The sequence below is a fragment of the Rhineura floridana genome, chromosome 4 (genome assembly GCF_030035675.1).
Source record: "Rhineura floridana isolate rRhiFlo1 chromosome 4, rRhiFlo1.hap2, whole genome shotgun sequence".
NCBI classification, from domain to species: Eukaryota; Metazoa; Chordata; class Lepidosauria; order Squamata; family Rhineuridae; genus Rhineura; species Rhineura floridana.
Window position 1 is genome coordinate 64,371,309 of NC_084483.1, and position 27,888 is coordinate 64,399,196.

Here is a 27,888-nt window from a genome sequence, read left to right on the forward strand (position 1 = left end):
CCATTGAATACACCAGAGCTTATTTCCAAATCAGCATGCATGCCTGATGGGGATCAGAAGCATATGGCTAGGTGCTTCAGTCATATGGATCTGAAATTTCTCTGGGTTGTGATCTGTATCATTAATTCTCCAAGATACAAGAAATATAGGCTCTAAAAATGACTGCAGAAAGAAACCAATTTTCTAAAGTAAACATACTAAGGTCATGTACTCATTAACTAGAGGTTGCACTTTGACCAGAATGAAATGCCAAACCAAAACTGAAGAGCAGTTCTTTCCTAACTGTAAAAAAAGTTATTAAAAAGAAATGAGGAGTATAATACCCTATCTGTCTCTACAGCCATTCCAACTAGCCTAGGAGACAGAAGTGGTGAGGAAAATCCATTAGACGCTGCTCTCTAAAAGGTTCTTCACATACAAACATTTGGTTCCTTCACTTGATATCCTATAAGCTTGGCGTGTGGGAATGCAACTGACCACACTGACTTCACTGACTCCTTTTAATTATCCAGCTATGAAGAATGTAAATATCCATGAGTATTTATGGCTAGATTTTCCCCAGCTCTAAAAACCTCATGATCCAAGAACACGAAATAAATGTAAACTTTATTTCACTATCCATTCGTAAGTCTTCTGCTTCGCTGTCACTTGTAGCTGAAAAAACGCTCACCAGATTGAAAGTGAAATACAAACAACAATTCAACCAGTATTATTCCTGGGCATATATGCAACTATTATTTCTTAGTTTTGTTTTTTTTTGAAAGAGAGAGAGAGAGAGAGAGCGCAATGTTTGCCCAAGGCCAGAAAGACAGTCAGTGACACAGATGAGAACAGACAGGTTTACATGTGCTATGCTTCATGCAATGAGATAATAGATCAAGTACAGACAGATCGCACTGTTGGCAACAGCAGCAGAAAAATAGGGCACAATTTTGAATTTTGCTGTTAAGATAAACTTCTAATAAAAGGCAGTTTGACAGACAGTAATGACATAATAGATTCTGAAATGTTTAAAATGCTCTAATTATATCCTAGCTAAATTATATCAGAAATGCATACGACTATCCCCTTCCCGCCCCCGGAAAGCATTCAAACATGTTAAGTCTGTTAAGACACCAGATGGCATAGAAAGATTACATTAACAACTATGATGAAAGGGTCAGTGAGAGGTCCCTGATCTTTGTAGTGTTTTAAAGCCAACTTCAAATTTGTGATAACTTTTTTTACTTTAAGTTCTTTTAATAGTGGGTGTTTCCCCTTTGTTCTATCCCTGAGAAGTGCTGGCACTAACCTATTTTCAGAGCTTGGAAAAGTTATTTTTTGAACTACAACTCCCATCAGCCCCAGCATGGCCACTGGATTGGGCTGATGGGAGTTGTAGTTCAAAAAAGTAACTTTTCCAAGTTCTGACTATTTTACATGGGTACTATGTAGCCTTTCTCCTCGGATTAGTTTCCGTGTAGGTGGAAAAATACTAATGCCAAGAAGGGGGAAAATACATACAACCTACCAGTATCCAGCATTGGCAGGACACAACTTTAAATGTGTGTTTATTGTTCAGTTTTAGGAGAAATATACATACTTTGATCTAGATGCTCATAGAGAACATTTGTGCATGGAGAGACACAATTTATTTTAATAATCTGTGTGGGTTTGCTTCCTCCACTGAAACGGTAGGAAAACTCTTTCCAGAAAGGGTAGTTTGTGTGTGTGTCGGACTGGTTCCTACTTAATGCTAAGTCATTTAGTGTGAATGAACAAGTGAGTTGGTACACTTAGAAAATCATGGTCACTTTGTGCCTCCCCTACTTTTGCTGTTGCTGCACTTCTATGAGCTAATCTATGGTATGAAGTCAGAATGACACATTACACAAAAGTAAAAGAAAGGTTTGTTTTGCAGTTTTTGCTTCCTATTCCCTTCTTCCATAATTTGCAAAAATTTAGACACTTATGGCTCACACTTATTTAATATTAAATACAGACATAGACATCAGCTATCTGTAATATACAAGCCCCAATAATACTGGAGATAAATAATCCTTGATCCAAATATTTAGTACTACAACATTTCAAACCATCACCTAGTTAATATTACGAAGATTCTGTTTCAAAAGTTGTCACAAAAATTAAATCATTGCAAGTATCCCTGGATTTCTCAAACCACAGCTTCCAAAGAGGTCTTTGCTGTGTGATGCAGGTATCAAAGATTAGTCCACCCGTTAACGTTGTTGTTATGTGCCTCCAAGTCGACTATGACTTATGGCGACCCTATGAATCAGCGACCTCCAATAGCATCTCTTATAAACCACCCTGTTCAGATCTTGTAAGTTCAGGTCTGTGGCTTCCTTTATGGAATCAATCCATCCCTTGTTTGGTCTTCCTCTTTTTCTACTCCCTTCTGTTTTTCCCAGCATTATTATCTTTTCTAATCAATCATGTCTTCTCATTATGTGTCCAAAGTATGATAACCTCAATTTCATCATTTTAGCTTCTAGTGACAGTTCTGGTTTAATTTGTTCTAACACCCAATTATTTGTCTTTTTCGCAGTCCATGGTATCTGCAAAGCTCTCCTCCAATACCACATTTCAAATGAGTTGATTTTTCTCTTATCTGCAGAGTCTCTCTTCATTTCAATCTTTAACTAATGGAAGTGGAAAAGCTGCAGTGGCTACTTGATTGTGCCTATTGTCTTTCTTAAAGATAAGTATCTGTGCTTGTGCAAGTGTTTTTCTGGACTGAGACCAAGTGGAAATTCTGCTTCTTTTTGTGAAATGCTAGAATTAACTGGAGAGGAAACCTCTAGTCGTTAGTTTGACTCAGGGAGGAAACTAAAATTATTGTTGCTAAATGTCACGATTTTATCACTAGAATTAAAGTTCATCAAAACACCCTGAAGCAAAACTCAAATGGTGCCTCCCTAACTGTAATACAATGCAGTGGGAAGAAGCAGATATAGCTGTAACCTGTCATTGATGTATAGCAAGGTCCATGTCTTTAAAAATACATAAATACTAAACCTCCTCACTTTAAATCCATGTTTTCCCATAAATGACTGGAAATCAGATTACAGCAGGCTGTACACAAAAATTGTTTGTACATCTACTTCAAAAGCACAATAAAGCTTGCTATTGCTACACACTCTTTTGATTTTTTTTTTAAAGATGTGATTCATATGTACACTCTGTGGCTTAATAAGAGCATGAAAGCCAAACTGGTTCCCTACAATGGTTCAGCAGATTTTTGCCACAACAGGAGAGACCCAAATAGGAGTTGCAATTGTGTGATTAAAATTGCCTGAATTATCAGAATCTGATCTTAGGCATGACTTTGTGTTATTTGCATTTGAATCTTTATTTGAATCTGCGCGTCTGGGATAGCTTCCTATGGAGCAAACTGCAGTATCTTCAACTTACTATGGAGCAATCTCTAACATCTTCATATCAGAACATGAAAAATATATAGGGGGGCCATTAACTGGCAGCCCCTACACAATCACCATGGGCATTTGTGGGACCACTGAACTGGCACTTATTAACAAGTAAATATGTTTCAAAATAGGAGTGTGGGACTGCAAACTAAGATGTCTTATAATGGGGTAGTATTTGAGAATAGGATGCTGGACTAGATGAGCCACTGGCCTGATCCAGTAGGCTCTTCTTATGTTCTTATGGTTCATTTCTATAATAGTAGATGTTATGGGTATACAGCAGATTTTGATGAATCCCAAGCTGAAAGGAAAAGTTTTTGCAGGATTCTGGGCTTGTCCAAGATGAAGCAGGATTTGAACAAGGTGCCCTGAACTAAAGCAGGAACCACACAAAGTGTTTCATGGTGCCTCAGCAATATGTGTTTGTGTGTGAGTGTGTGTAAATAAAATAATTTGGCCCAGTTCAGATTTGGTACAAATTTTTCCATTAATTTGCTTATTTGCTATTGTGGATCAGATTTTTATGTAGTGATTTTCCGCTGCTATTTTTGGAAACTGATTTTTTTTAAATATCTGTCTAAAATATTGCTATTAATATCAATATTTCCTTTAATTTATCAACATTTCCTTTAAAATACTGATATTAAAGTTTCATCAAATATTTAAAATATTAAATTATTGTTGATATTAATAAATTATTATGTATTATTTTGATATTACACTGTTATTTTATTATTATATTTATTATTTCATTACTTTATTATTTTACTATTAAGATATTGAAAATGTTAATATCAATATTTTTTCTGAGGGAAAAAAACATGGATTGGTAAAAGCAGTAGCTTGTGGTCAAAGAACAAGTTCAAATTGATACCAGCCTGTTAGGTTGATGGAATGCATTCGAACTGACACTGGCCAATAGATCCCATCCCTACTGCAGACAAATTTTTGCTAAAAGCAAAAATGATGTCTCTAAGCCAGGGTTTCCCAAAGTGGTTGATATTGACCCCCTGGAGTCAATGAGTTTGTGCAAGGGATGGATAAAGATCTAGCAGTCCAAAGGGGATTGAAAAGGTCCTGGGGTGTGAGGCAGGGGGAGGGGCAGATGTGTCCCAGTGACACAGGAATTGGGCAGGTTTGTTTACTTCCAGTAACACTGTTCCCACTTCCGTCAGGTGTCTGCTGGGATAATTGACTGTTGATGGGCTGTTGCTGTTTGTGTGATGTGAGTCTTGGGAAGGAGGGACATGGGTGATGCCACCCCAATTTCAGTGGTCATAGGTTGAGGGAGGTGTAGCCAAGAGGAGGTGGTAAGTCACCACGCAAGATGACGACAAGGCTATCTACACTTTGTTCCTCACTCCCACTCCTTCCATGGATGCGTTCCTGGTTCCTCTTCTGCTGCGCCAACTGGGTTCCTGGTTGCTCTTCTGCTATGCCCACTGGCCTGCACGTGTTGTTGTCTAACACGAGATCATTACATAATAAAACCACATTCACCCATTATATGATCATGGATGAGGGTGCCAATCTGACACATATTGGCAAGACCTGGGTGGGTAAACTGGGAGGAACTGATCTAACTCAGCTGTGCCTACTTGGAAACTTGGTGCAACATCAGCACAGGCTGCAGGATGGGGTGGGGAGGAGTTGCTGTGGTCCATAGAACATCCATCTCTATTACCAGGAAACCATTCTGTCTTGGAGCTGGCTGTGAGGGCCTGCACCTGCTGTCAGGCCAAGGAGACAGTAAACTAGGGCTGCTGCTGGTGTACCATCCACCCTGCTGCCCAGCAGCTTCTCTGACTAAGGTGGCAGAGGTGATCTTGGCTGTGGTGTTGGAGGAGCCGAGGATGATAAATCGCGGGTGATTTGAATGTCCATGCTGAGGCTGCCACTTGTGTTCTAACTTGGGACTTCATGTCATCTATGATGACCATGGGGCCGCCTCAAGTTGTCACTGTTGCAACACACTGGGCAGGGTACACCCTTGATTTGTTTTTTGCTCTAGATGGAGGAAGGGGCAGTCTGGAGACAGAGATGGTGGTGGTAGATGTCACCTCATTGTCATGGTCTGATCAGTTCCTGGTGAAGTTTGGACTTAGGGCTCTGATCCTCCCCTGCACAGATAGTGGACAGATTAAGACAGTTACCTCTGGAGGCTACTGGAATCCAATAGATTCCTGAATGTCCTGGGGGAATTTCCAGTAGAGAGAGCAGGTGACCTGTTGAAGCCCATGTCATGCTGTGGAACAATGAGATGCACCAGGCTCTTGAAACTGTTGCCCCAGTATTGTGGAGACTGTGTTGCACCTTGCTACACCAGTGAACTAAAGGTGATGAAACAGGCCAGATGATGGCTAGAATGCAAATGGTAAAAGACATGCTGTGAACCTGACTGGGGACAAGTGAAACAATGTAACAGTGCCCACTGTATGGTAATGAGGGCAGTGAAGAAGGCCCACTTCTCTGCCTCTGTCACATACTCAAGTAGCTAATCAGTGGAGCTTTTTTGTTCATGGTGTGTTAAGGTCTACTACATGGAATGGTGTTTTACATCCTTTGGAAGCCCACTGTGAATTGTTTGCTTTCAGGGTAAAGTAACTCACCTCTGTAGCAATCTTGAAGCCACATTCACTGCAGTCTCCAGTGAGGTGTCCAGTTTCAGTTGTTGCAGACTGATGAAGTTGGCAAGGTGCTTGCAATGATGCGGCCAGCAACACGTCTTCTCAACTCTTGCCCCTTTTGGCTTATTAAAGCTTGCCAAGGGTATATGATCAAGTTGATCCAGAGTGTGGTCAACACATCCTTGTGGCAGGGAGTGGTTCCAGCCACCCTGAAAGAAGTGGTGAGGCAACTGCTCCTGAAAAACCCACCGTGGACCTATTGGTTTGTAACAGCTACCACTCAGTCACAAATACTCCCCCCTTTTAGGGAAGGTGATCAAGACGGCTGTGCCACAAGAATTGCAAGTACTCTTGCATGAAACAGATTATCTTGATCCATTTGAAACTGGATTCAGACCTGGTTATGTGACTGAATTGGCCTTGTTCACCCTGATGGATCACCTTTATCAGGAGAAAGACAAGGGGAGCACAACCCTGTTATTCTTACTTGATCTCTCAGCAGCTTTTGATACCATTGACCATGGTATCCTTTTGTCCGATTTAGTGAGATGAGTATCAGAGGCACTGTTTTACACTGCTTCTGATCCAGATTTCAGAGAATAGCATTGGGAATTTCAGCCTCTTGGCAGTTGTGCTATGGGATGCTGAAGAGTACCATCTTGTCTCCAATGCTGTTCAATATCTATATGAAGCCACAGGCTATAGTTGAAGGCACATGAGGCCCCCGCCTTGCTGAAGCAGGAGGTCTGGATATGGTCAGTGCCTGGATGGGAGACCGCCTGGGAACCACATATATGCTGCCTTTGGTTCCATGGTGAAAGAAAGGCGGGGAATAAATGTAATAAATAAGTAAATAAATAAATATGAAGCCATTAGGAGATTTGGAGGAAGGCATGCATGCACTGGTAACCTCCATGTCGGATTATTGCAATGCATTCTAGTGGGGGTGCCCTTGAGGTTCGTCTGGAAGCTGCAGCTGGTGCAAAATGTGGTGGCTCAGCTGTTCACATGTTAACCCCCCCATTGAAAGAATTGCACTGGCTGCCCATTAACTACTGGGCTAAGTTCAAGGTGCTGGTGTTGGTATATAAAGCCCTACACAGCTTGGGACCAGATACCGGAACGCTTGTCTCACCCCTCGTATTCCCAGTCAAGCACTGCACTCTGCAAGTAAGGGCTTCCTACAGATATAGTCTCATCAAGATGTCTGTACTGTACAAGATAGGACTCAGGCCTTTAGTGTTGTTGCCCCTACCTTTTGTAATTCCCTTCCCTTACATATTAGACAGGTGCCGTCTTTGTTGTCTTTTCGGTGATTACTGACCTTCCCCATTCAAAACGTCTTTAACATAGATGTCTGCATCTGTGTCAGCACTGTTTTTAAGATGTTTTAATTTTATCACTTGCTGTTTGCCACTCTGAGCTCCTTTAGGGCGGTATGTAAATTAAATAATATATAAATAAACATCATGTACCTGTGCACCATCATTACCTCATGCTCAGGGATGAGGCAGAAACAGAGAAATCAAGCAGGGCGAGATGTGCAGGGAGAGTGAGAAGTTCCCCCTTGCTCTGAAGCTTCCCCCTCTAAAGAAGCAGAAGCAATTTAGGGAGAAGACTATAGAAGATTTGGGGTGGGAGAAGTATTGGTCCACAAGATGGAAATTTCCAATGCTGTCTTACTTCTCAAAGCAAAAACTTTGCTTGCTGCCCTGAGTACCACTGTGTACCACTGAGGGGCACCTATCTAATGTCATTAAACTGATTCTCCCAAAAAAACCCACAAAGAGGGAAGTCAATCCCTTTTAGTTCTTTCACTCCCAAGTCAACTTCAAAAGATGTTAGTACAACCCCTGCCTCTTGATCTACTTCTCTGAAATTTGGCAGGTTTCCTACCTAGAAGCATCTCTCTTGTGCCTGATATTTTCAGTGATTGCCCACAAAATACTGGGGGGGGGGTGTTAGTTTTTACTCACCCCAGAACTGTAAAGCTGCCCTTCTGGGAAAACCACTACTACTATCCTTCTGAAATTTCTCAGGATTCATTCTTTCAGAGAAGGCCTACTATGCCTGAAAATTTCATCATTTTGCTAAAAAATGAAAAAGTTATGTGTTTCTTTTAAAAAATAAATAAAAATGTAAGGGTGCCCAGCACAAAAAAACACAAATATTTGCCTGTAATTTGGCAGCCTTTATCCACTCTGGAGGGCCTATTATGCCTGCAAATTTCTTTCACTCTTCAAAAGGAAAAAAATCGTTACAGCTTTTTAAACTTTCCCAATAGCAAATGGGAAGAAACAAAACCTTGGGTTTTCCCCCCTGAAATGGACTTGGAACCAAATCGGACAGACTCTGAAGGATTTCCAAACAAAGGAAGCTGTTTTCTGAAGTGGTTTATAAGGAACATTAACATTAAAATAAAACAGTTAAAAACAAATCAGTTAGTATCCCATAACCATTGACCATGCTCAGGTTTCATTGACCTGTTTTGGGAGTTTCCCCTTCCTTTGGGGGCTTTCTATGTGAGTGGGTTGGACACATAGGCCCAATCTTAGTTACATTAAAATCTTTGATTTCTCTATTGATGTCTATGGGCAGCTTTCATTTCCATCCTTGTGGACATTTTAAAATACATTCTCAGGCTTTGGGCACACTAGTTGCTTGAAAAGAGAGAGAATGGTTTTTCTGGCTGCATTTTGAAGTGACTCTGCTCTTGGCTTGATCCACTTCCCTTCCCCACTGCTGACCAGATCTTTCAGGACTACCCACAGCAAAGGGTTGGGCCAATTACTGTCTCTGCCTAAGCCTACTGTAGAGAGTTTCCACTGGCCACACTTGGAGGGGCAATGGGTTGATCTACCAATCAGTTGCAAAAGCATGGGATGACTTGAATTGGAAATAGAGGGGATGACAGGTGTGCTATTGAGATTTTAAGGGGAAAAAACAACCCATGAATTCTAGGGTTAAATTACATCTTAACCTGGCCACTTTTATTCCAGAGGAAGAGCAGCTATGTGGGTCCCATTCGTTGTCATGTTCTTTACCTGATCGCCACCTTCCCCCCCCATCATAAGTGCATAAGAGCCTTCTGGATCAGGCCAATGACACATCTAGTCCAGTATCCTGTTCTCACAGTGGCCAAAAATGCCTATTGTAGCCCCCAGAGCAGGATCTAAACACATGAGCATGCTCCCCTCTGACTGTGTTTTCCACTGAAAATTGCCCACTTAGAAAGTTTTCCAATGAAAATTGCCAACTGGGTTGCTATTCTTCTCCCCTCTGAAGGTGCTCTTTGCAGGTGCAGGATATTATTTTTGGTGGGAAACTGGCATAAGGCTCCAATCTGGATTGAGGGCCCCAAGGGTAGGGTTGCCATATTCCAGTTCCACAATTCCAGGCAGGCTAATTTGCATATTATGCACATTATTTGCTAATTATGCACATTAAAGCACATTAATGGTTGCATTCTCCAGTTGTTTTGTTTTTGTGCCTACTAATTGCCACCCAAAACTGGGGGAGGATGTGAGGAATCTTTAAAAAAAAACCTTATGTTTATTTTCAGCCTTAAATACCTAGACTCTTGTATCTAACACCATGGAATATTTATTTATTAAGATGATTTATATTCTGCCCTTCCATTGTTAAAAACAGAGCTCAGGGCAGCTTACAAACATAAAAAACCAATAAAAATATGCAATCAATATAAAAACACAATAAATAGAAACGAATATAAAACAAGTCCATGAAGCAGTATAAAAATCCTGTATAAAACAAAAAGCCAGCAGACCATCAATTAAAAACAATATTGTGACTGAGAGGTTGTCTGTACCAACAATCAGGAAATGTGAAATGAACACACCACAATTTGTAATGTAGAAAGAAATAAAAATTTAAATATTATCAGTTCAGTCAATCATCTTATCTAAAGACAGCAGTATCTGAGCATGTGAGAAGTGTCTTAAGAACACTGATCAGGGAGAGGGGAAACACAGCCTTCTATGATACAGGCTGGAACTTGATGAGTCTTGAGTGCTGGCAACTCTTTAAAAATAAAATAAAATAATGCAGTGAATTCTAGAGTCCTGGCAAGCTGTGCTGTTCCCATTCCTATTGGTCTTAAGCGGGGGGGGAGGTTACACACACTGTATTGAATATATATATATGTAGTCTCTCTGTGTATGTATGTATGTACACACATGAACACACACACACACACACTCTCACATCTGTCCCTGGGAAGGAAATGATGGAGGGGAGATGCCTGCCAGTCATTCTGAAGAAGGATATGTATATATATAAAAAATACTTTTTAGCCTTTTCTGAATTGTTGAACAGAGGCTCTGCCAGGCAACCGCATGAGTGAGGCTGCATTCTAATGCAACTTTTCATGGGAGTAAGAACCATTTTACAGGGTAGGGGCAGGGCCAAAAAACGTAAATGCGAATACTGTAACCTTTTCTACAGAGAGGTTTGATCTTATATCTTGTATTTGTTCAGGGAAAGGAGCATTTGGTGGATTCATACCCCTTTATTCCATCCTCTATGATTGCAGGCATACCCTCCCATTGCATTCACAACTTAAGACACATACCCTGAGACACAGACGTAATTGAGATGAAGGCTGATTCTCCTTGTTGACTCAAGCAGAAAGTCTGTGGATAAGGGGTGGAGCTACATGTGTTGATCTAGTGAGGATGTGCAGTTTTCTAAACTGCTAGATTCTGCATATGCAGCAGGCAGGCAGATTAAAATTCTTGATTTTCCCAGGAGAGCTGTGGTGTCCCTCATTAGCTAAGAACAATGGAAGGCGGGAGTAGGTGGGAGATAACTGCCTCCACATTTTGCCTTGTATCTCTGGATCCACAAGGGCTAGAGACTTGCTTTTTAAAAAAAATGAAAGCTGACAATACTGGCCACCTAATTGGCTAAGCAGACATTGGGTAGCATAGCTAGAATCCAGGTAAAACCAGGTAACCAGGCAATATGGCAACCCCTACCCAAGTGGCTGCTTTTCCTTGGACATAAAAGTGGGTATTTTTTAAAGCATGGTTAATATAACACTTAGTATTACCCTTTTAAAAAAAAGTTTTATGACTGCTTTCTATTAGGAATAGTTTGCTGTTTTCAACAGTAAAAGAACTACCAACAGAAAACTAGCACAGTATATTAATCAATCAAAAGTTAAGTTATATATACCTGCTTAGTTGATATTAGAAGTTACTACTCACCCTGACTTCATATTCATTATCTGAATAATCCACAGACTGACAGATGTAGCTGTATCCTCGAGCTTTTGATGCCAAAAATAGCTGAAAATGTTAAATTCACAATTAATCTTCCATAGGTCCTGTTAATTATTATTCATGAAAGCAATTACCTCTTTATTTTTTTTAACTTAAAGAAGTATTTCTTTAAAAATTGGCACAAAGAGGAGGGTTCACAGCGCCTTCTAACAGGACTCCAGTTTAATCCTCCCTGCCATGGTCTTTCTTCCAAAGGCTCATACTCAATGTGCTGTGAAATGACAGGCTATTTACCAGAGCTTGGAAGTAACTAGTCACAAGTAACAAATTACTTGTAATTCATTACTTTTTTGAGTAACGAGTGGGTAATTCCTTTACATTTTGATTGTAATAGAACTAGGAGTAATTTTACTACTTTTGTGGAGTAATTGTAATGTTTCCAGCATTACGTTTGGGCATTACTTGGGGGGAAAGCAGGGGAAGTATTCTGCTCCTCTGATTTGTGGATGAAAATCATGTGCCTCAAACTGGGCTTCTGTGCAGTGTTGCTCTTTCCTCATGCTCTGTGGATGGGCAGGAGGCGATGAGGGAGAAGGCGGAGAGCGAGATAGGGTGGAGTGAAGAAAACAATTATTTAAAAAAACAGATAGTGGTGGTGAAGAATGGAGTGGAGAGGGAAAGGATCCGGAGGTCAAGAACATGGATAAAGGAGGAGAAGGAGGCAGCAGCAGAATGGAGATAAAGAACTGTGGAGGTGAAAGATGACAACGTGCGTGTGTGTGAGAGAGAGTGTGTGTGTGTGAATAATACTGTGTTTGCACTTGGCACACAAAGTGGCCTCCACCACCCTCTCTGGCTACTGTGCTGCATTTGCAGTATTGTAACTTTTTTGCATCTCAGGGGAAAATGTTTGCTTGAGTGAGTGTCCCTTAGTTGGTGGCAGGGCAGGGTCTGGGAGGTGGCCAAGTGAGAGAGATAATGCTTGCTGGCTGAGTGGAGGGGGGGTTGCACTTGGTTTGGTGTGCAAAGATCTGAGTAGTGGCCTCAGCCTCCCTTCCCACCACCCTTACCAGCGGAGAGACCACCACTGCTATCTTATGGATAAAAATAATTATTCTACTACCTCTGTATGTGTTTGTTTATTTTTAATGTTGTTTTAGGCTACTTAGAGGTGCAGCAGCCAAGGCCAGCACCTTGTAGGCAGTTTTTTTCAAAGTAACGGAAATGTAATTGTAGTGATTACTTTGGAGGAAAAGTAAAGTAATCAGTTACTTTCAGATCAGTTGTAATTGTAATGGTAATTACTACTTTTTTGGGCCATGTAACTGTAACTGTAATTTATTACTTTTTAAAAGTAATCTTCCAAGCTCTGCTATTTACTTCAAACTGACACCCCAACACATCTCACCTTACAGCCTCCAGCAACCTGCTCCTTCTCCATGCCCCTAGCATCCATATTACTCAGCAGGAACAGGACTAGAGTGCACATAGGGCCCAGGCAAGCGTAGGATGGTTAATGTCACAAGATGAGGTGCAGTCTTGCCTTGAAGTGAATGGCTTGTCAAGTTGGAACATGCCAAGCACAGCAGCAACACACACAGTATGGGGGTGTCATTACAAGTGCAAGTGTGGGGATCATACTGGAGTCTTTTAAAAAGCTACTCCACCCCTTTTTTCATCTTCTTCACAAGGGCAGGTTTCTGGCCTGTGGCCTTTATGTGTAAATCAAATCGGCACATTTAACAATAGAGCTTATTGTTTCATAGAGCTTATCGTTTCATAACATTCCTTATTCAACCATCAAGCCACAGTCAACTGCAATTCTGCAAATAAAATATTTGTTTTTACAACAGATGCCTTCAGAATTTCTATCTTTCATTATTGGCTAGAGAATCTAAGAGACCCTTCCTTAAAGCATAGCAAAGTTCTGCAATTGTTGCTGCACACATTAAATCTTCTTTATGCTCATGATTCTCCTGATCAAGGTGAATCTCCCTCTCTGTGCATCTTAGATCATGATTAACACATTCCTAAAACAAGGGTGGCTAACCCATGGCCTGAATTCAGCCCAGCAGGGTTCAGAAAGCAGAGCTTGGAAAAGTTACTTTTTTGAACTACAACTCCCATCAGCCCCAGCCAGCCCGGCCACTGGATTGGGTTGATGGGAGTTGTAGTTCAAAAAAGTAACTTTTTCTGATCCTAGCACTGCAGTGCTCAGTGCTGAGATCAGGATATAAAGTGCTCTTTCCTGCTCTTTAGAGAGTGAGTAAAGGCTCAATGCCAGCTGCAAACGCAGTGTTTTCTATTCACATTGAGGGCAAGGATCAATCATGCAGTTTCCTAATGACCACACCCTCTAATTTAACATTTCCATTCCCTCTGGTTATCTGGCAACCGAACATGCTCTGTTTGTTCCATTTTGTTTTGTTTGTTACGTTTCATTTAAAAACAACAACAACCCAGAAGTTCTATTATTACTGATACATTACAGCTGAAATGCAAATCTTTGTTTGAGCAGTGTTATGCTTTTGTGCACAAATTAGGGGGGAAAGAAAAATAAGGCACCATTTGCAGCAACATAAAAATGCTAGCAGAACAGGGGAGAGTGGCTGGAAGTTATTTGTAAGCCCTGAAGAAACAAAAAGAATGAAGGGAGGAGGAGGAAGGGGGCGCGGAGAAGGGAGCAATTGACACACCCACCTAAAAGCTTTGGAGCAAAGTGTCTGCAAGCACTAAAGATATGGAGTGAAGACATTTTTTCCTTCCTTTATCAAAAGATTGGGTTAGTATGGATTTACAGGGGGGAAACTGTGTGATAGCTTCTGTTTGCCAGTAACATCATGTGAACTATGCGAATTAAAAGGGGATGTGAGTAGCACCAAACACACACTAATCCACCATGTAGATGAGCCCTTTATCTCTTGATCTAAGCACTGTGACAATTAGCAGTGAGACTGGGGAAAAATCCTTTTGCCTGCTCTTTAAAGACAAGAATACCAGCTGAGAGAAATAGTTAATCTAGACAATCAGTAAACTAATCTACAACTTCTCTTATGCATATGGAATCCGTATAAAACTTAACAGTTTAATATTCCCCTTTCGCTTACTATCATTATTTTCACTGCCAACTCATGACACCATGAGCTGCCTCCCCCCACTTCTGCTAGCAGGAGCATCACATGAGCAGAACTCAACTCAGAGGACCTGCCACCAGTGGGACCAAGCCCAGGATTCCAGCCCACAACTTATAAACTATATGCTAGACCAGGGGTTCCCAAATTGTGGCCCACAAACCATCAGTGGTCTCCAAGCTTCATTCAGGTGGTCTGCAGTGTGTCTGTAAAAGTGCAATTAAAAAACATACAGCATGTAGCACAGCATATTACAATTGCTACAATATGCAGAAAAATTATTAAGGCGTCCACTGAGACCCTCAGCAATTTGTGGTCTGTGAGAAATAAAGTTTGGGAACCATTGTGCTAGACAAATTAAACATAGGCCTCTGAGACATGTGGAGACCAATATTGGTCTTTACCACCCCAAAATAGGTTTTTGTAGAATTAACCATGCAAATGGAATAGCTTGCCACTCAGTTCCTTGGGGAAGGGATGTGGCTCAGTGGTAGAGCATCTGCTTTGCATGCAGAAGGTCCCAGGTTCAAACCCTGGCATCTCCAGGTAGGATTGGGAGAGGCCCTGTCTGAAATCCTGGAGAGCCACTGCCAGTCAGGGTAGACAGTACTGAGCGAGATGGGCCAATGGTCTGACTCAGTATAAGGAAGTTTCCTATGTTCCTATGTTAAGGGAGCAACGTTCAGCAGAACTAAAGCATATGAAGCCCAATTCCACTCAAAATTATTCCAGTGTTAAATCACATAAAAAAAATTAATTATCCCAAAGGTTGGAAAGTCTAGCAAGAGTAAAAACATAACTTTTTGCTTTTCCTCAAAAAGGGCATCTAACATCAGTTAAAAAGTTGAGCATGTATCAGTGCATAAATGCAATAAATACTAATTTTAGTTAAAATTAATAAGAACATAAGAAGAACTGTGCTGGAGCATACCAAAGGCCCACCTAGTCCAGCATCCTGTTCTCTCAGTGGCCAACCAGAAGGCTATGGGGAAGTCCACAAACAGGACATGAGTGCAACAGCATTCTTCCACTCATGTTCCCTAACAGTTTAATTCAAATATACCGAAAGATGCATTCACTTTTCAAAATTCATACAAAATTGTTCACAATTCTGAACTGTAAACAGCAAATCATGTATGTAAAAAAAAGTGATACCTCTTTGAAGATATAGAAGTTAAGTAGAACCATTCCAAAGTTGTAAAAAATCAACAATGAGCGGAACTGGAAAGGCTCCCTTGTCTTCATCCATTTGGGACCAAGCCAAACAGTGAGGAGGTAAAGTGTGCTAATAGTCAATGTGGGAAACGGAGATTGCATCAACGGCCAGTTGTCGACACGTTTGTCTACAGAAAAACAGACAAGAAATGACTGAAAACAGGTTTCCTCATTGCATCTTAAAAACAATTTTGGTTAAAGAAGATTCACTGGTATAACTGTAGGTTCAAAGTGTTTATACCTTGCATAATTTCATGAGAACAACTGAGCCACACAAGTAATTAAATTGACTTAAATATTTATTATTGGCAGCCATTCTTTTCTATCAGCTGTAAGGTAAATGGCATTTCTGAAAGTTCCAACTTGCTAACATCAGCCCTGGGCGTCCTGCATTCAAAATGATGGTAAGAAAGCTTGATAGACATACTTAATAAAATAGATAATCTACATTTCTACAGCTGGCTAAAGGTTGGTTATGGGGCTTAAAGAACATCTATTTATTTTTAATGTTTCTACTCCATTCTTCTACCCTACAAGGGGGCACTCAGGGTGGCTCCCAATGCCATCATAACACAGTAAATAAACACACACACACAAATAGATAAAAATACGTAAAATACAGTTAATGATTCAAGGGGAGTGACATTAAAAGGGAACTAAAGAGGAAAAATTAGAAAGGGGGAAAATAAATTCAGTTTCAGGCTATACCTTCAGTTTTCCACCTGGATGGCAACTATGGAGCCTCTAGTACACTGGCAGAAAGCTCTGCATCTGGAGATGAACTACTGACAATGTTCTGCAAGGGGTGGGGGGAGGGATGTGTTGGGGGTGGCCATGGATCTACAGGATCCCTTGTTCCTTGACATGACTCCTTTAAAAGGGAAACAATCACACCAGCCCTGCAGTTGGTATAGTGACTTTCCCCTCAGGGGTGAGGAGAAGGGAAAATTTAAAAAATGGATAATGGTTGCAGGGGTGGAGGAGTCACTTCATCACCTCCCTGGCCACAACAAGTGGCATGGCATGGCACTGAAGTGGTGGATGCTCTGCTATGGTGGTAGCGATTTGGATTCTCGCTACCACCACCATAGTTGGACACTTATCCAACACAAAGTTGTGGTGAGTGATGTATCTTTTGTACACTATTTAGAATTAAGAGTGTTAAGTATATTTGCATAAGAACCTTTATCTAGTCCACACATTTAACGGGAAGTAAAAGTGTACCTCTCCTCACCCACCTTTCTCACCTCTGACATCCTTGGATGTCAACAGAATTTTGGTGGGAAGTTAACATTCATGTTTAAGCCTTAATTTTGATTCTGTTGATAGTTTTATGTGGCTTTGAGGTCAGTTGCCTTTAAAAAAATGTTTTATTGGTATTTGCAACTGAATTGTTGTGCTGTATATTTTCTTTATTAAACGTAACCCACCCTGGGAATTTGACTGAAGGGCTGTATAAAATGCACATAATAAATAAATAAATACAGTATTGTTTACATGGAGCCTAGGTATGTACAAATCCAAGCTGTGAATCAACCATGTGATTTAGGCCTGTGCACTTAAGAGTTTATGCATGTTGATCCTGTTAAGTGCTATCCCCCATGGGCAATGGGGCAGGCTCACTAATTGTGGGTGGGGAGGGAACTCACTCTCACTCCCCATCATGCCCACAGGCCAGATAATGAACAGGTATCATCCAAAACTGCCATAGATAACTGAAGGGAGATGCTGACTTTTAGAGCACTGATCTTCACCCTTGGGTCCCAGATGTTCTTGGACTACAACTCCCATCATCCCTAGACATCATGGTCAATGGTCAGGGATGATGGTAGCTGTAGTCCATCAACATCTGGGGACCCTAGGTTGAAGAACACTGTTTTAGAGTATGTATTAACACTAGAGATATCTCTGTTGTGAACTACTAGCTCATTATCTGATTGCAAAATACTTTTTAAAAAAAATTGCATTGTTATTTTTCTGAAAAGCATAAATACCAAAGATTGTAATTTTGTGCAGCACAAATAATTGAACTAAAGCTAATTCAAAGAACAAACAATGCAATACTACCCCCCTCCACACACAGAACTATAGACCAACAGGCTTCCCACAGCAAAGACCAATTGATGGGCCTACAAAAATCAGTTACAATGGATAGAAACCTGCTGTGAGACATTGCTTGGCACTGAGGTCACTATGAAGAAAGACAGCATTTGCTAATAATTCTAGAACGAACAGTAAAGAAAAGAACATCTATGCTGGTTGCATCCAGCAGGAAAAGAAAGGTCAGTGCTTTAGTGAGGTAGCCCAGAGAGCTTCGGCTATGGGGCGGTATACAAGTATAATTGCTCCCAAAAATCTTATATGGCATAGAGCACTGGGGACAGTCGATGAAAAACCGGCTTGAAGCCCTCCAAAATCAACTCATGAAGCAAATTTTGGGTCTTCCCAGGAACACCCCCTCAGCCCATTTAAGGGCAGAATTGGGCCTTCCGTCCATGGCTGCCAGGACTGATCTGGCTCTCCTAAGATTTTGGAAAAGATCCAGATCCTTGGACGACTCCTCCCTTATAAAACTTTGCTGGAACGATCCCCAGGGAACGCATGACTGGGAGAGAAAAAATATGGAGTTACTAGCACTTTATGATCTCACTTTAGCTAGATTTTTAAGCTTTACATCCTCCGATCTTCAAAACTGGATCTTTGACCAAGATGCATATCAGGATAGAGCCTCAATTGTGTCAGCCACTTATTCTTGGTGGTTCCCCCAAATAAAACTCAATCATGTTCCCCCACATTACTTTACTACCTTGACCCGTGCACCTTTACGTAAAGCTTTTACGGAGCTGAGGTTCCAAGCCATGCCTACTGCTGTCCTGGAAGGTCGATACAAGGGAGTCCCATTTGCAAATCGCTTTTGTATTTTTGGCTGTAAGGTCCCCGAGGACCTAGTCCATTATATGTTACTGTGCCCTCTTTATACCCATCCTAGAGAAAAAAATTTGTCTCCCCTCCCATGTTATGTCAGTGGTCTTTCCTCAAATGAACTGATAATCGCTCTTTTGTCGGATAGTAATAACCAAATCACTACTGCGGTGGCAAACTTTGCTCTTGCTGCCAGAAAGATTAGAGAAAGATATGTTACCTCGCAGTGTAAATAAATTGTTGAATTATCTATCCATCTTAAATGTACTTTTAGAACAAATGTTTTACTGTACCGTTTTATTGTTTTATGTTGCAACGGCCTATGGCCATAAGCAAATAAAGATTTGTGTGGTACAAGTATAATTAAATAAATAAATAACATAAATAAATAAATGGAGGGAGCACAACACAGAATCATACAATCGAGTTGGAAGGGCCCTATAAGGCCATTGAGTCCAACCCCCTGCGCAATGCAGGAATCCAAATTAAAGCATACCCAACAGGTGCCTGCCAGCTGCCTCTTGAAGGCCTCCAGTGTTGGAGAGTGCACCACCTTCCTAGGTCATTGGTTCCATTGTTGTACCACTCTAACAGTTAGGAAGATTTTCCTGATGTTCAACCGAAATCTGGCTTCCTGTAAATTGAGCCCGTTATTCCATGTCCTGCACTCTGGGATGATCAAGAAGAAATCCTGACCCTTCTCTGTGTGACAACCTTTCAAGTACTTGAAGAGTGCCATCATATCTCCCCCTCAGTCTTCCCTTTTCAAGGTTAAACATACCCAGTTCATCCAGTCTCTCCTCATAGGGCTTTGTTTTTAGTCCCTTGATCATCCTTTTTGCTCTCCTCTGAATCTGTTCTAGGAGGAACAAAAGAAGAGCCTGCTGGATAAGGCCAGTAGCCCATTTAGTTCAGTATCCTATTCTCACAGTGGCCAACCAGATAACCATGGGAAGCCCACAAGCAGAACCTGCGTGCAAGAGCACTCTCCTCTCCTGCAGTTTCCAGCAACTGGTATTTGGAAGCATATTGCTTCTGACAAAATGACATAAAAGGTAAAGAAATGAAAAGGAAGCAATAAGAGTAAGCCTTCATCAGCTGACCCTTGAGGCCTAGAACTAATTAATCTTTACCTATTTCTGATATGCATCTGCTTCCTTTTCAAGTTCATACTTGAGTTTTTTTCTTAATAAAAAGTTACATTTCTGCAGTTGCACCTATATCCACCACAATAAATTTGATGCGCTATGCAAAAAAAGGTGTTGGCACTCAGGTGGATACCTTGCCATGAAACTACAATTGTATTTTATTTTATTATTTTTGGCTTCTATAAGCAAATTAAAATAGCAACATCAATTTATTTATTGTGTTTATAGACTTCCTTTCTGCCAAGGCACTCAAGGTAGTTTACAGTTTAAAATATTAACACATTGTAATATTTCTTGGTGATGGGTACATAAGTTCAATGGTGCAAATTTAGAGTGAAAAACTTTTTAAAAGGAAAGCACTCTGTGATAGTGACAATGGGAGTGACAATGGCAAAACAGTCAGGAACAGGACAATGAAACAGTTTGGTCTGTCTTGCCAAAGCTTGGCTTTTTTGTCCCAGACAGATGCATATCAAAATGAGGACTGTGAATGTGCAATGAACACACATCAGGGTCAGTGCCATCTGCTCCTCTCTTGAGGAGGGTAGGTAAATAACGTACAAGGCCTGGAGAGTCAATCTGGATGTTATCTTTGGGGTCCCCTCTAAATCTATGATTTTCATAGAATCATAGAATAGTAGAATTGGAAGGGGCCGATAAGGCCATCGAGTCCAACACCCTGCTCAATGCAGGAATCCAAATCAAAGCATTCCTGACAGATGGCTATCCAGCTGCCTCTTGAACGCCTCCAGTGTTGGAGAGCCCACTACCTCTCTAGGTAATCAGTTCCATTGTTGTATGGCTCTAACAGTTAGGAAGTTTTTCCTGATGTCCAGTTGAAATCTGGCTTCCTGCAACTTGAGCCCATTATTCCGTGTCCTGCAATCTTATATCTGTAAGATGGGATTCTGTAATAAAACAGCCTGCTAAAGTGGTCAAACTAATCTCTTTGCTAAGTTAATAGCTTTAGCCAAGCCTCTTAATATCTCTTTGCATGATAACACAGCTGATTGTTTGTCAGAGAAACTACTAGCTAGAGATGCTTCCAGAAGATGGGCTAAAGAGTACAGGCATTGCCCCCTCCCCTGGATGTGGTTAATATAATTGAGCAGTCTTGTCTCGAAACAGGTTGGGAAGAGACACAGGGACTTGCTCTCTGGGCTGAATATAAAGCTATGGCATTGGAGCCCACCCACTCCCAAGTCTAATGAAGCAAGAACTGTGGGGATGTTGTGAGCCCTTCCATCTGATGCTTAGCCTATATGTATGTGTACTAGGAATTGCTCCCTGATTGCTCCATTTGCCAATCCTCCCTCTCCCTACCTCATTTTACCCTCAGGACCACTTCTCCCTGTTTCAGTTCCCCTTCCCCAGAATTTCCTTCTCCAAGATCACAATATCTTCCCCCACACACCTTGTTTTCCCTCAGGACCATAACTTCTCCCCTCTCCCTGCATCGGTTTCCCTCCCCCAAAGTTTCTTACAATAGTCCCCCCCTGCATCAGTGTCCTCTCAGGACCATAACATCTCCTCTCCCCTCAGTTTCATTCTTCAAGATGACAATGTGTTTTTTCTTCCTCAGCTTTTGAACCTACAAAAGGGTCACAATATCTCCCACCCATCCAAGCACTTTCTCGCCCATCCACAGCTTTCCACCACAAGGACAATATTACATCTCCCCCACCCCTAAGATCACCCTTTCTCTCACCCACAGATTTCCATCAAAAGGAAAACGACCCTCCCCCAGTTTCTCTCTCTCTCTCTTGCCAGAAAAAGCCTCCTCTGGTGCCAGGGAGACAGAGAGGGAGGGAGAAGAGTCCCCCCCCTCAGCAGGGTCATGGTGGCACCTCCCCCTCCTATTCTGCTCCTGAGGTGACCTCTTCAGGCTCTGAGATGGATTCCTGCAAGGGTTTGCTTCTAAGTCTTGGCTCAGTCCATGTGCTTGTTTTGCCCCCTAGTGGCTCAGATCATCACAGCATGGTACAAATACTTAAGAGAGAAATAAAATCATCTAGCACAGAGACACCCCCGTCTCCAGTGACCTTCATTCCAAGGAAACTAAACTCAAGTTATGTGCTGGCATCCATGAATCTCTCACTGCCTGGAAACTAGGGAACATGCAACAATAGTTGCCCAGACCCCGCGAGAGAAGGTGACTTGTTAGGCTTTCCATATGCTGCCTCAGCTACCTCCTCTTGCTTCCCACAGCTGAGCAGGACAACCCACTCCTTCCTCAGAGGAAGAGAGGAAAGGGAAGACAAAGTGGCAGTGACCAAGTGGCCAGGCAGTGTCTGAAGAATAACAGTGTTTGATTCAAACCTATGCTACTGACCTACACATACATTCGGAATATTCAAAGTACTGTCTTCTCCTTTTTGGTGCCTGCCTGTCTTGTCCCATTAGACAAGATTGAATTTTTTTGCACAAGAAAATCATGGTGGGAAGTGCGAAGAGCATTACTTGTAATTCATTACTTTTTTGATTAACGAGTGGGTAATTCCTTTACATTTTGATTGTAATAGGAGTCATTTTACTACTTTTGTGGAGTAATTATAACGTTTCCAGCATTACTTTTGGGCATTACTTTGGGGGGGGGGGAGCAGGGGAAGTCTTCTGCTCCTCTGATTTGTGGATGAAAATCATGTGCCTCAAACGGGGCTTCTGTGCAGCATCGCTCTTTCCTCATGCTCTGTGGATGGGTAGGAGGCGACGAGGGAGGAGGCAGAGAGTGAGATGGGGTGGAGTGGAGAAAACAATTATTTAAAAAAACATAGTGGTGGTGAAGAATGGAGGTGAGGGGGAAAGGAGCCGGAGGTCGAGAACATGGATAAAGGAGGAGAAGGAGGCAGCAGCAAAGTGGAGATAAAGAACTGTGGAGGTGAAAGATGACAAAGAGTGTGTGTGTGTGTGTGTGTGTGTGTGTGTGTGTGTGTGTGTGTGTGTGTGTGTGTGTGTGTGTGTGTGTGTGTGTGTGTGTGTGTGTGTGTGTGTGTGTGTGTGTGTGAGAGAGAGAGAGAGAGAGAGAGAGAGAGAGAGAGAGAGAGAGAGAGAGAGAGAGAGAGAGAGAGAGAGAGAGAGAGAGAGAGAGAGAGAGAGAGAGAGAGAGAGAGAGTTTGCACTTGGCACACAAAGTGGCCTCCACCACCCTCTCTGGCTTTTGCAGTATTTTAACTTTTTTTGCATCTCAGGGGAAAATGTTTGCTGGAGTGAGTGTCCCTGAATTGGTGGCAGGACAGGGTCTAGGAAGTGGTTAAGTGAGAGAGATTATTCTGGCTGGCTGAGTGGGGCGGGGGTTTATTTATTTATTTATTTTATTTTATTTTATTTATATACCGCCCTAAGCCCGAAGGCTCTCTGGGCGGTGCACTTGGTTTGACGTGCAAAGATCTGAGTAGTGGCCTCAACCTCTGTCCCCACCACCCTTACCAGCAGAGAGGACCACCATTGCTATCTTATGAATAAAAATAATTATTCTCCTACCTCTGTAGGCGTAGGCGTTTTTTTTAAGTAACTGAAATGTAATTGTAGTGATTACTTAGGAGGAAAAGTAAAGTAATCAGTTACTTTCACAGCAATTGCAATTGTAACGGTAATTGTTACTTTTTGGGCCATGTAACTGTAACTGTAATTTATTACTTTTAAAAAGTAATCTTCCAAGCTCTGGTAAAAATACAGAACCAATCACCATTATCCAGCAAGGTGTACAGATTCCATGTTAATGTCACATTTTAAATAATACTCTACCAGCAAAAACCAAGAAATCCAACAAAGATAAATGAATATTCAATGGATTAACAGCCTAGAGAAATCCATATTACAAGGAACTACTGAGTTATTGTTGCAGACAATCTGTTTATCTGAATGAGCCAAAATGACTTAAGAAGAATAAGAAACATAAATTATTCTGGTCTGGCAGAACAGCAACCATAAAAATGATGGCACTGCTTAATTTCAAGTTTCTGTCCCAGACTATATGTGACTCCTATTTTTTTTAAATGAATACAATAATTCATTTATTTTATTTAGAAAAGTATTTATTTATTTATTTAAATCCCACCCTTCCTCTCAAAAATATCAGGGAGGTAAACAGCAATAAAAAAACATAAAAAAATTAAAAGCTGTACTGAACAACAATTAAAATGACTGGCCACTCAAGTAAACAACTCCACAGGCCCGTGGGCATCATTATACCTAGTACAGAAACACTTCAAGACTAAAAACAGTTGATGTACTAAAACAGAGAATCAGAAGATTTGGGATTCCATCCTTATACCTATGGATTAGATCACTTCATACAAAGCCCTCCAAAAATGGAACAAAACAATGAAGATACATTTGTGGATGAATACCCATTTTTCCCAAGACGACTTAAAAATACAGGATTGGTACCAAGACACTTCATAGTGTCTACTTTAGGAAATCATAGACCAAACAATTCCTCCCATTTCCCCCCTTTGGTCCACTATAGAATTTATTTATTTTATTTATTCAATTTATATCCTACCCTTCCTCCCAAAGGAGCCCTGGGCAGCAAGAAAAAGTATCCTTCCCCAGAGGAAGGAAAATAAAACATCCACTTTATAACTGGGGGGGGGGAGCAGAAACAGGTATTTTGAACATAATCTCAAAAGGCTGCTATTCTTCACTAGCTTAGTTTGCAGCTACAATGCAGGGAGGACCATGGCAGGCACAACATTTCATAAGCAATAGAAACTTTCCATCAAAATGTAATAAGGAAATTGACTGGCACTCAGCACATATAAGCAGCTCAGCCCAAAGGGTTAATTTCCCAACTACACGAGATTGTGGTGAACATAGTATACTGTAAAATCTGACAGCCTGCTTGCAAGATGAGAGTGCGACCTAGACCTAGGTTTAACAATTGCTCATCAACAATGGGGGGGGGGACCTATAAAAAACATCGTGTATGAACTATTAGGAATTAGAGTAACAGTCAAGGTCTTTAGATGCCACTATCTAATTCCACTCAGAATGCACTAGTAGATGCAGCTCCTAGAAGGTTGGCCAAAGGGAGAATATGGGCCACAGCCCCCTCCCCAAAATGTTAGCCACCCTTGCTTTAGAGGAACACTGAAACAATAGGGGGGGAAGAGGGTGTAGTGAGAAATGTTGGAATAGCCAAACCTTTCACAGGACCGTTTCCAGTGTTTAATTGATGTTATACATATAAATGTATATTTAAACTTGCTAACTACCCTAATCTTTTTTGTTTGTTTTTGTTTCTTGCAATAGAATATATTTCTATTTCTTAGGACAAGCACATGTGTTTAGCATCTAATTTTAATGGTTGTGTTGTCATCTTGTGTCGCTTAGCTTTAGAGAGTAAACTGAGTAGATTTCCCCCCTTATATTAATTTTCTATTTGTTGTATTAATCATAATGCTTTTACTTAGATCTTATAAAAAATACATCATGATATATCACAAAAGTCCTACCAAAGACTCATCATCACATGAGATACTTTTGTCTACACAGAACATTGATTCTAGGCTTAGCACATCCCTCTGCTGTTCTTCTCAATCTTGTTCTAATCAGATTGTAACTTCTCCCCGGGGACATCACAAACTGTTCCCATTATTGTAATCAGTGCTGTGATCTTGTGGATCCTGAAGCGAGATTCAACCACCAACTTTTCTATGGCCCCGAGCCACTCTACTTTGTTCCTTTTCTCCTCAGAGGCAAACAAAAATTGGCTCCAAAAAACCCCTCTCTGCTTGGGGGGGCAGAGCCACACAGTCTTGTCTCATTCTCCTTTTAAACATTAAGAAAATCTGCTGTTTGTGAATTCCATGATGGAAGAAAGGTGGGGTATAAAAATGTAACATACATAAATAAGTTTAAACAGAAAAATAAGAGCCCAGGATACAGCCTCAATAGTGTAGTACATGCTGGCTGAAGCCATGACAAAAACATAATGGTTTGGGAGAAGGATGGAGAAAGATGGTAGACCTTGTAATGCAATCCAATGTATGTTTACTCAGAGGCAAGTCCCATTTTCCCCCCAATGGGATTTAGTGCCAGGTAAGAGTTTTAGGACTGTTATATTAAAAAAGAAATTAAAACATTCGCACAATAATTAAGGAAAAGCTGTTATAATGCAGTAACACCAATTAAAAATTGATTTAAAATCAGCCTTTCCACCTCAACCATATTAGCAACTTTTTTTTCAATTAAACACTTCCAATTTACAGTTTTTATCCAAGACAAACCTAAAACATTATCTTTTTATTCTTAATAGTAACTGGGAAATCCCAGTGAAACAAAAATGTACTTTAGCACAGTTTAAATAATTTATGTTTTTAAAATAAATTGCTTAGATGAAAAAAGTTTTTTTCCCAATATGGTGACATGGGTCACCAATTCACTCTGGCCAGAAAGGTAATAATGCAGGTGTGCTGAGTGGTGATAGGTTCACCTGCCTGATATATTACTGAATACAACTAAACCATGTCTCTTAAGATTGCTTCTAGACACATATTTGTTTATTGTGGGACTGGTTCTCCTCATGAAAGTTCTTTGCAGCATCTGCCATGATGTTGTTGTCATTAAAATGCCAGCCCTTATTACAGCCCCCTCCCCCAATTAATCAGGATTTACCATGTTCCAAGGGAAATCTGATAGGCTACCAACAACCAACTTGCAATATTTCAAAGACCCATTTGCAATATAAATCCCCCTTGTCTGAAAGCACCATAACAGAAGACAGAGGAATTGTGCTAAGAATCATCCACATCCATACAGATTGTAGAAAAATGTGACCTTTTTTTTTAAAAAAAGAAAATAATGGAACAGTCACACAATCCTAGAAAAGTCAGAAAGAGCACAGTGAAAGCATGGGAGTACAACAGTTGGGTGACAAAATTTTACAGATGCCCTATAAAAATGAGTGAACCAAACGTGGCTATTCCACATGAAGACCTAGTATGAAAGCACCCAAGATTACTGTATAAATGTAGTCAGCTGTTTTTAGAAGTTATGCTGAATAGGGCATGGACAGAGCATGCAATACTTTCTCCCCTCCATGCAGCCACTAAACCGTCTTATATTCTACACAGTGTCCTATTCAAGGGGTTGCCAGACTTCAGGCTTGTTTTTTTTAACTTGATGCTCCAAATGGAGTCAACTGTTTGCATAGTGCAGAGATAGCCAATGTGGTTCCTTCCAGATGTTGTTGGACCACAACTTCCATCAGCCCCAGTCAGCATGACCAATAGTCAAAGATGATAGGCATTATAGTCCAACAATATATGGAAGGTACCATGTTGGCTACCCTTGCCATAAGGACTGCAGCTCAGTGGGAGAGCATATGCTTTGCATTCATGAAGGTCCCAGGTTCAGTCCCAAGCATCTCCATGTAGGAATGGGAAGGAGTCCTTCATGAAACCATGGAGAACAACTGACAATACTAGATGGACCAATGGTATAAGGCAGTTTCTAATGTTCCAATGTTGTCGGGCAGACATACACTTAGAATAAAAAGAGTATAGGGTACCTCTAAGAGCATGCTCAGCTCAGGTTTTCTTTTTCTTTTTGCATCACCACACCTGAGCTCTCAATCTTTTTGCACAATAACACACTTCTGGTTTCCCCTCAAGTTTTCTTTGTTGCATCAGTCAGAGACAGTTGGATTTAGTGCAGGTCACCCAGAGATTACCAGTTGAGCCCAATCTACCTTTTGCCCACCTTTCTCTATTCAACACCAGCAAGTGCCTTTATATTATATCCACATGCAACCTGAGAAGGAAGAATAGAGGCAGGTGGAGACAGTCAACTGAATGTTGTGATGCTATCATCAACTAGCTCCAAACAGGGCTTCAGCCAGGATGGAACAGGAATCTTGTACTGCAGTTTGGGACCTATGAAGGACACGTTTCTATTCAGGAAATCTCCCCTGACCCCTGTGGTGCTATATAATGCTAGAGGGACTTGTTTTCACCAGCTTGAATCTGAAACCTGTATTCCTATAGGTAGTGGTGAACCGTAGTAGTAAAGGAGAAAAAAGGTGTTCTTAAAACTGCTTTATCTCTTCATTTATTTATTAAATTTATTTATATGACACCTTTCCTCCCTCTGTTCCTCTTGAAGCCACCTGAGTGAAGCCACAGCTGTGACTGACACAGGGGACAGAGCTAAATGTGTGTGTGTAGAGTAAC

General features: G+C 41.1%; 1 protein-coding gene and 1 non-coding gene across 4 annotated transcripts in view; one reads left to right on the forward strand and one right to left on the reverse strand.

Moving 5' to 3' along the window:
* The window catches only part of ELOVL4 (ELOVL fatty acid elongase 4), a 79,831-nt gene that overhangs the window by 10,523 nt on the left and 41,420 nt on the right, over window positions 1-27,888 (reverse strand). For all 3 annotated transcript variants that reach the window (XM_061623196.1, XM_061623197.1, XM_061623195.1), the window contains exons 2-3: window positions 15,585-15,772; window positions 11,284-11,364 (exon numbers count right to left, since the gene is read on the reverse strand). In XM_061623196.1, the coding sequence (XP_061479180.1) occupies window positions 11,284-11,364; window positions 15,585-15,772 (269 nt within the window). The remainder of the gene's footprint in view (window positions 1-11,283; window positions 11,365-15,584; window positions 15,773-27,888) is intronic.
* On the forward strand, window positions 14,903-14,974 carry TRNAA-UGC (transfer RNA alanine (anticodon UGC)). Its single transcript has one exon. It is a non-coding gene; the product is annotated as a tRNA-Ala (tRNA).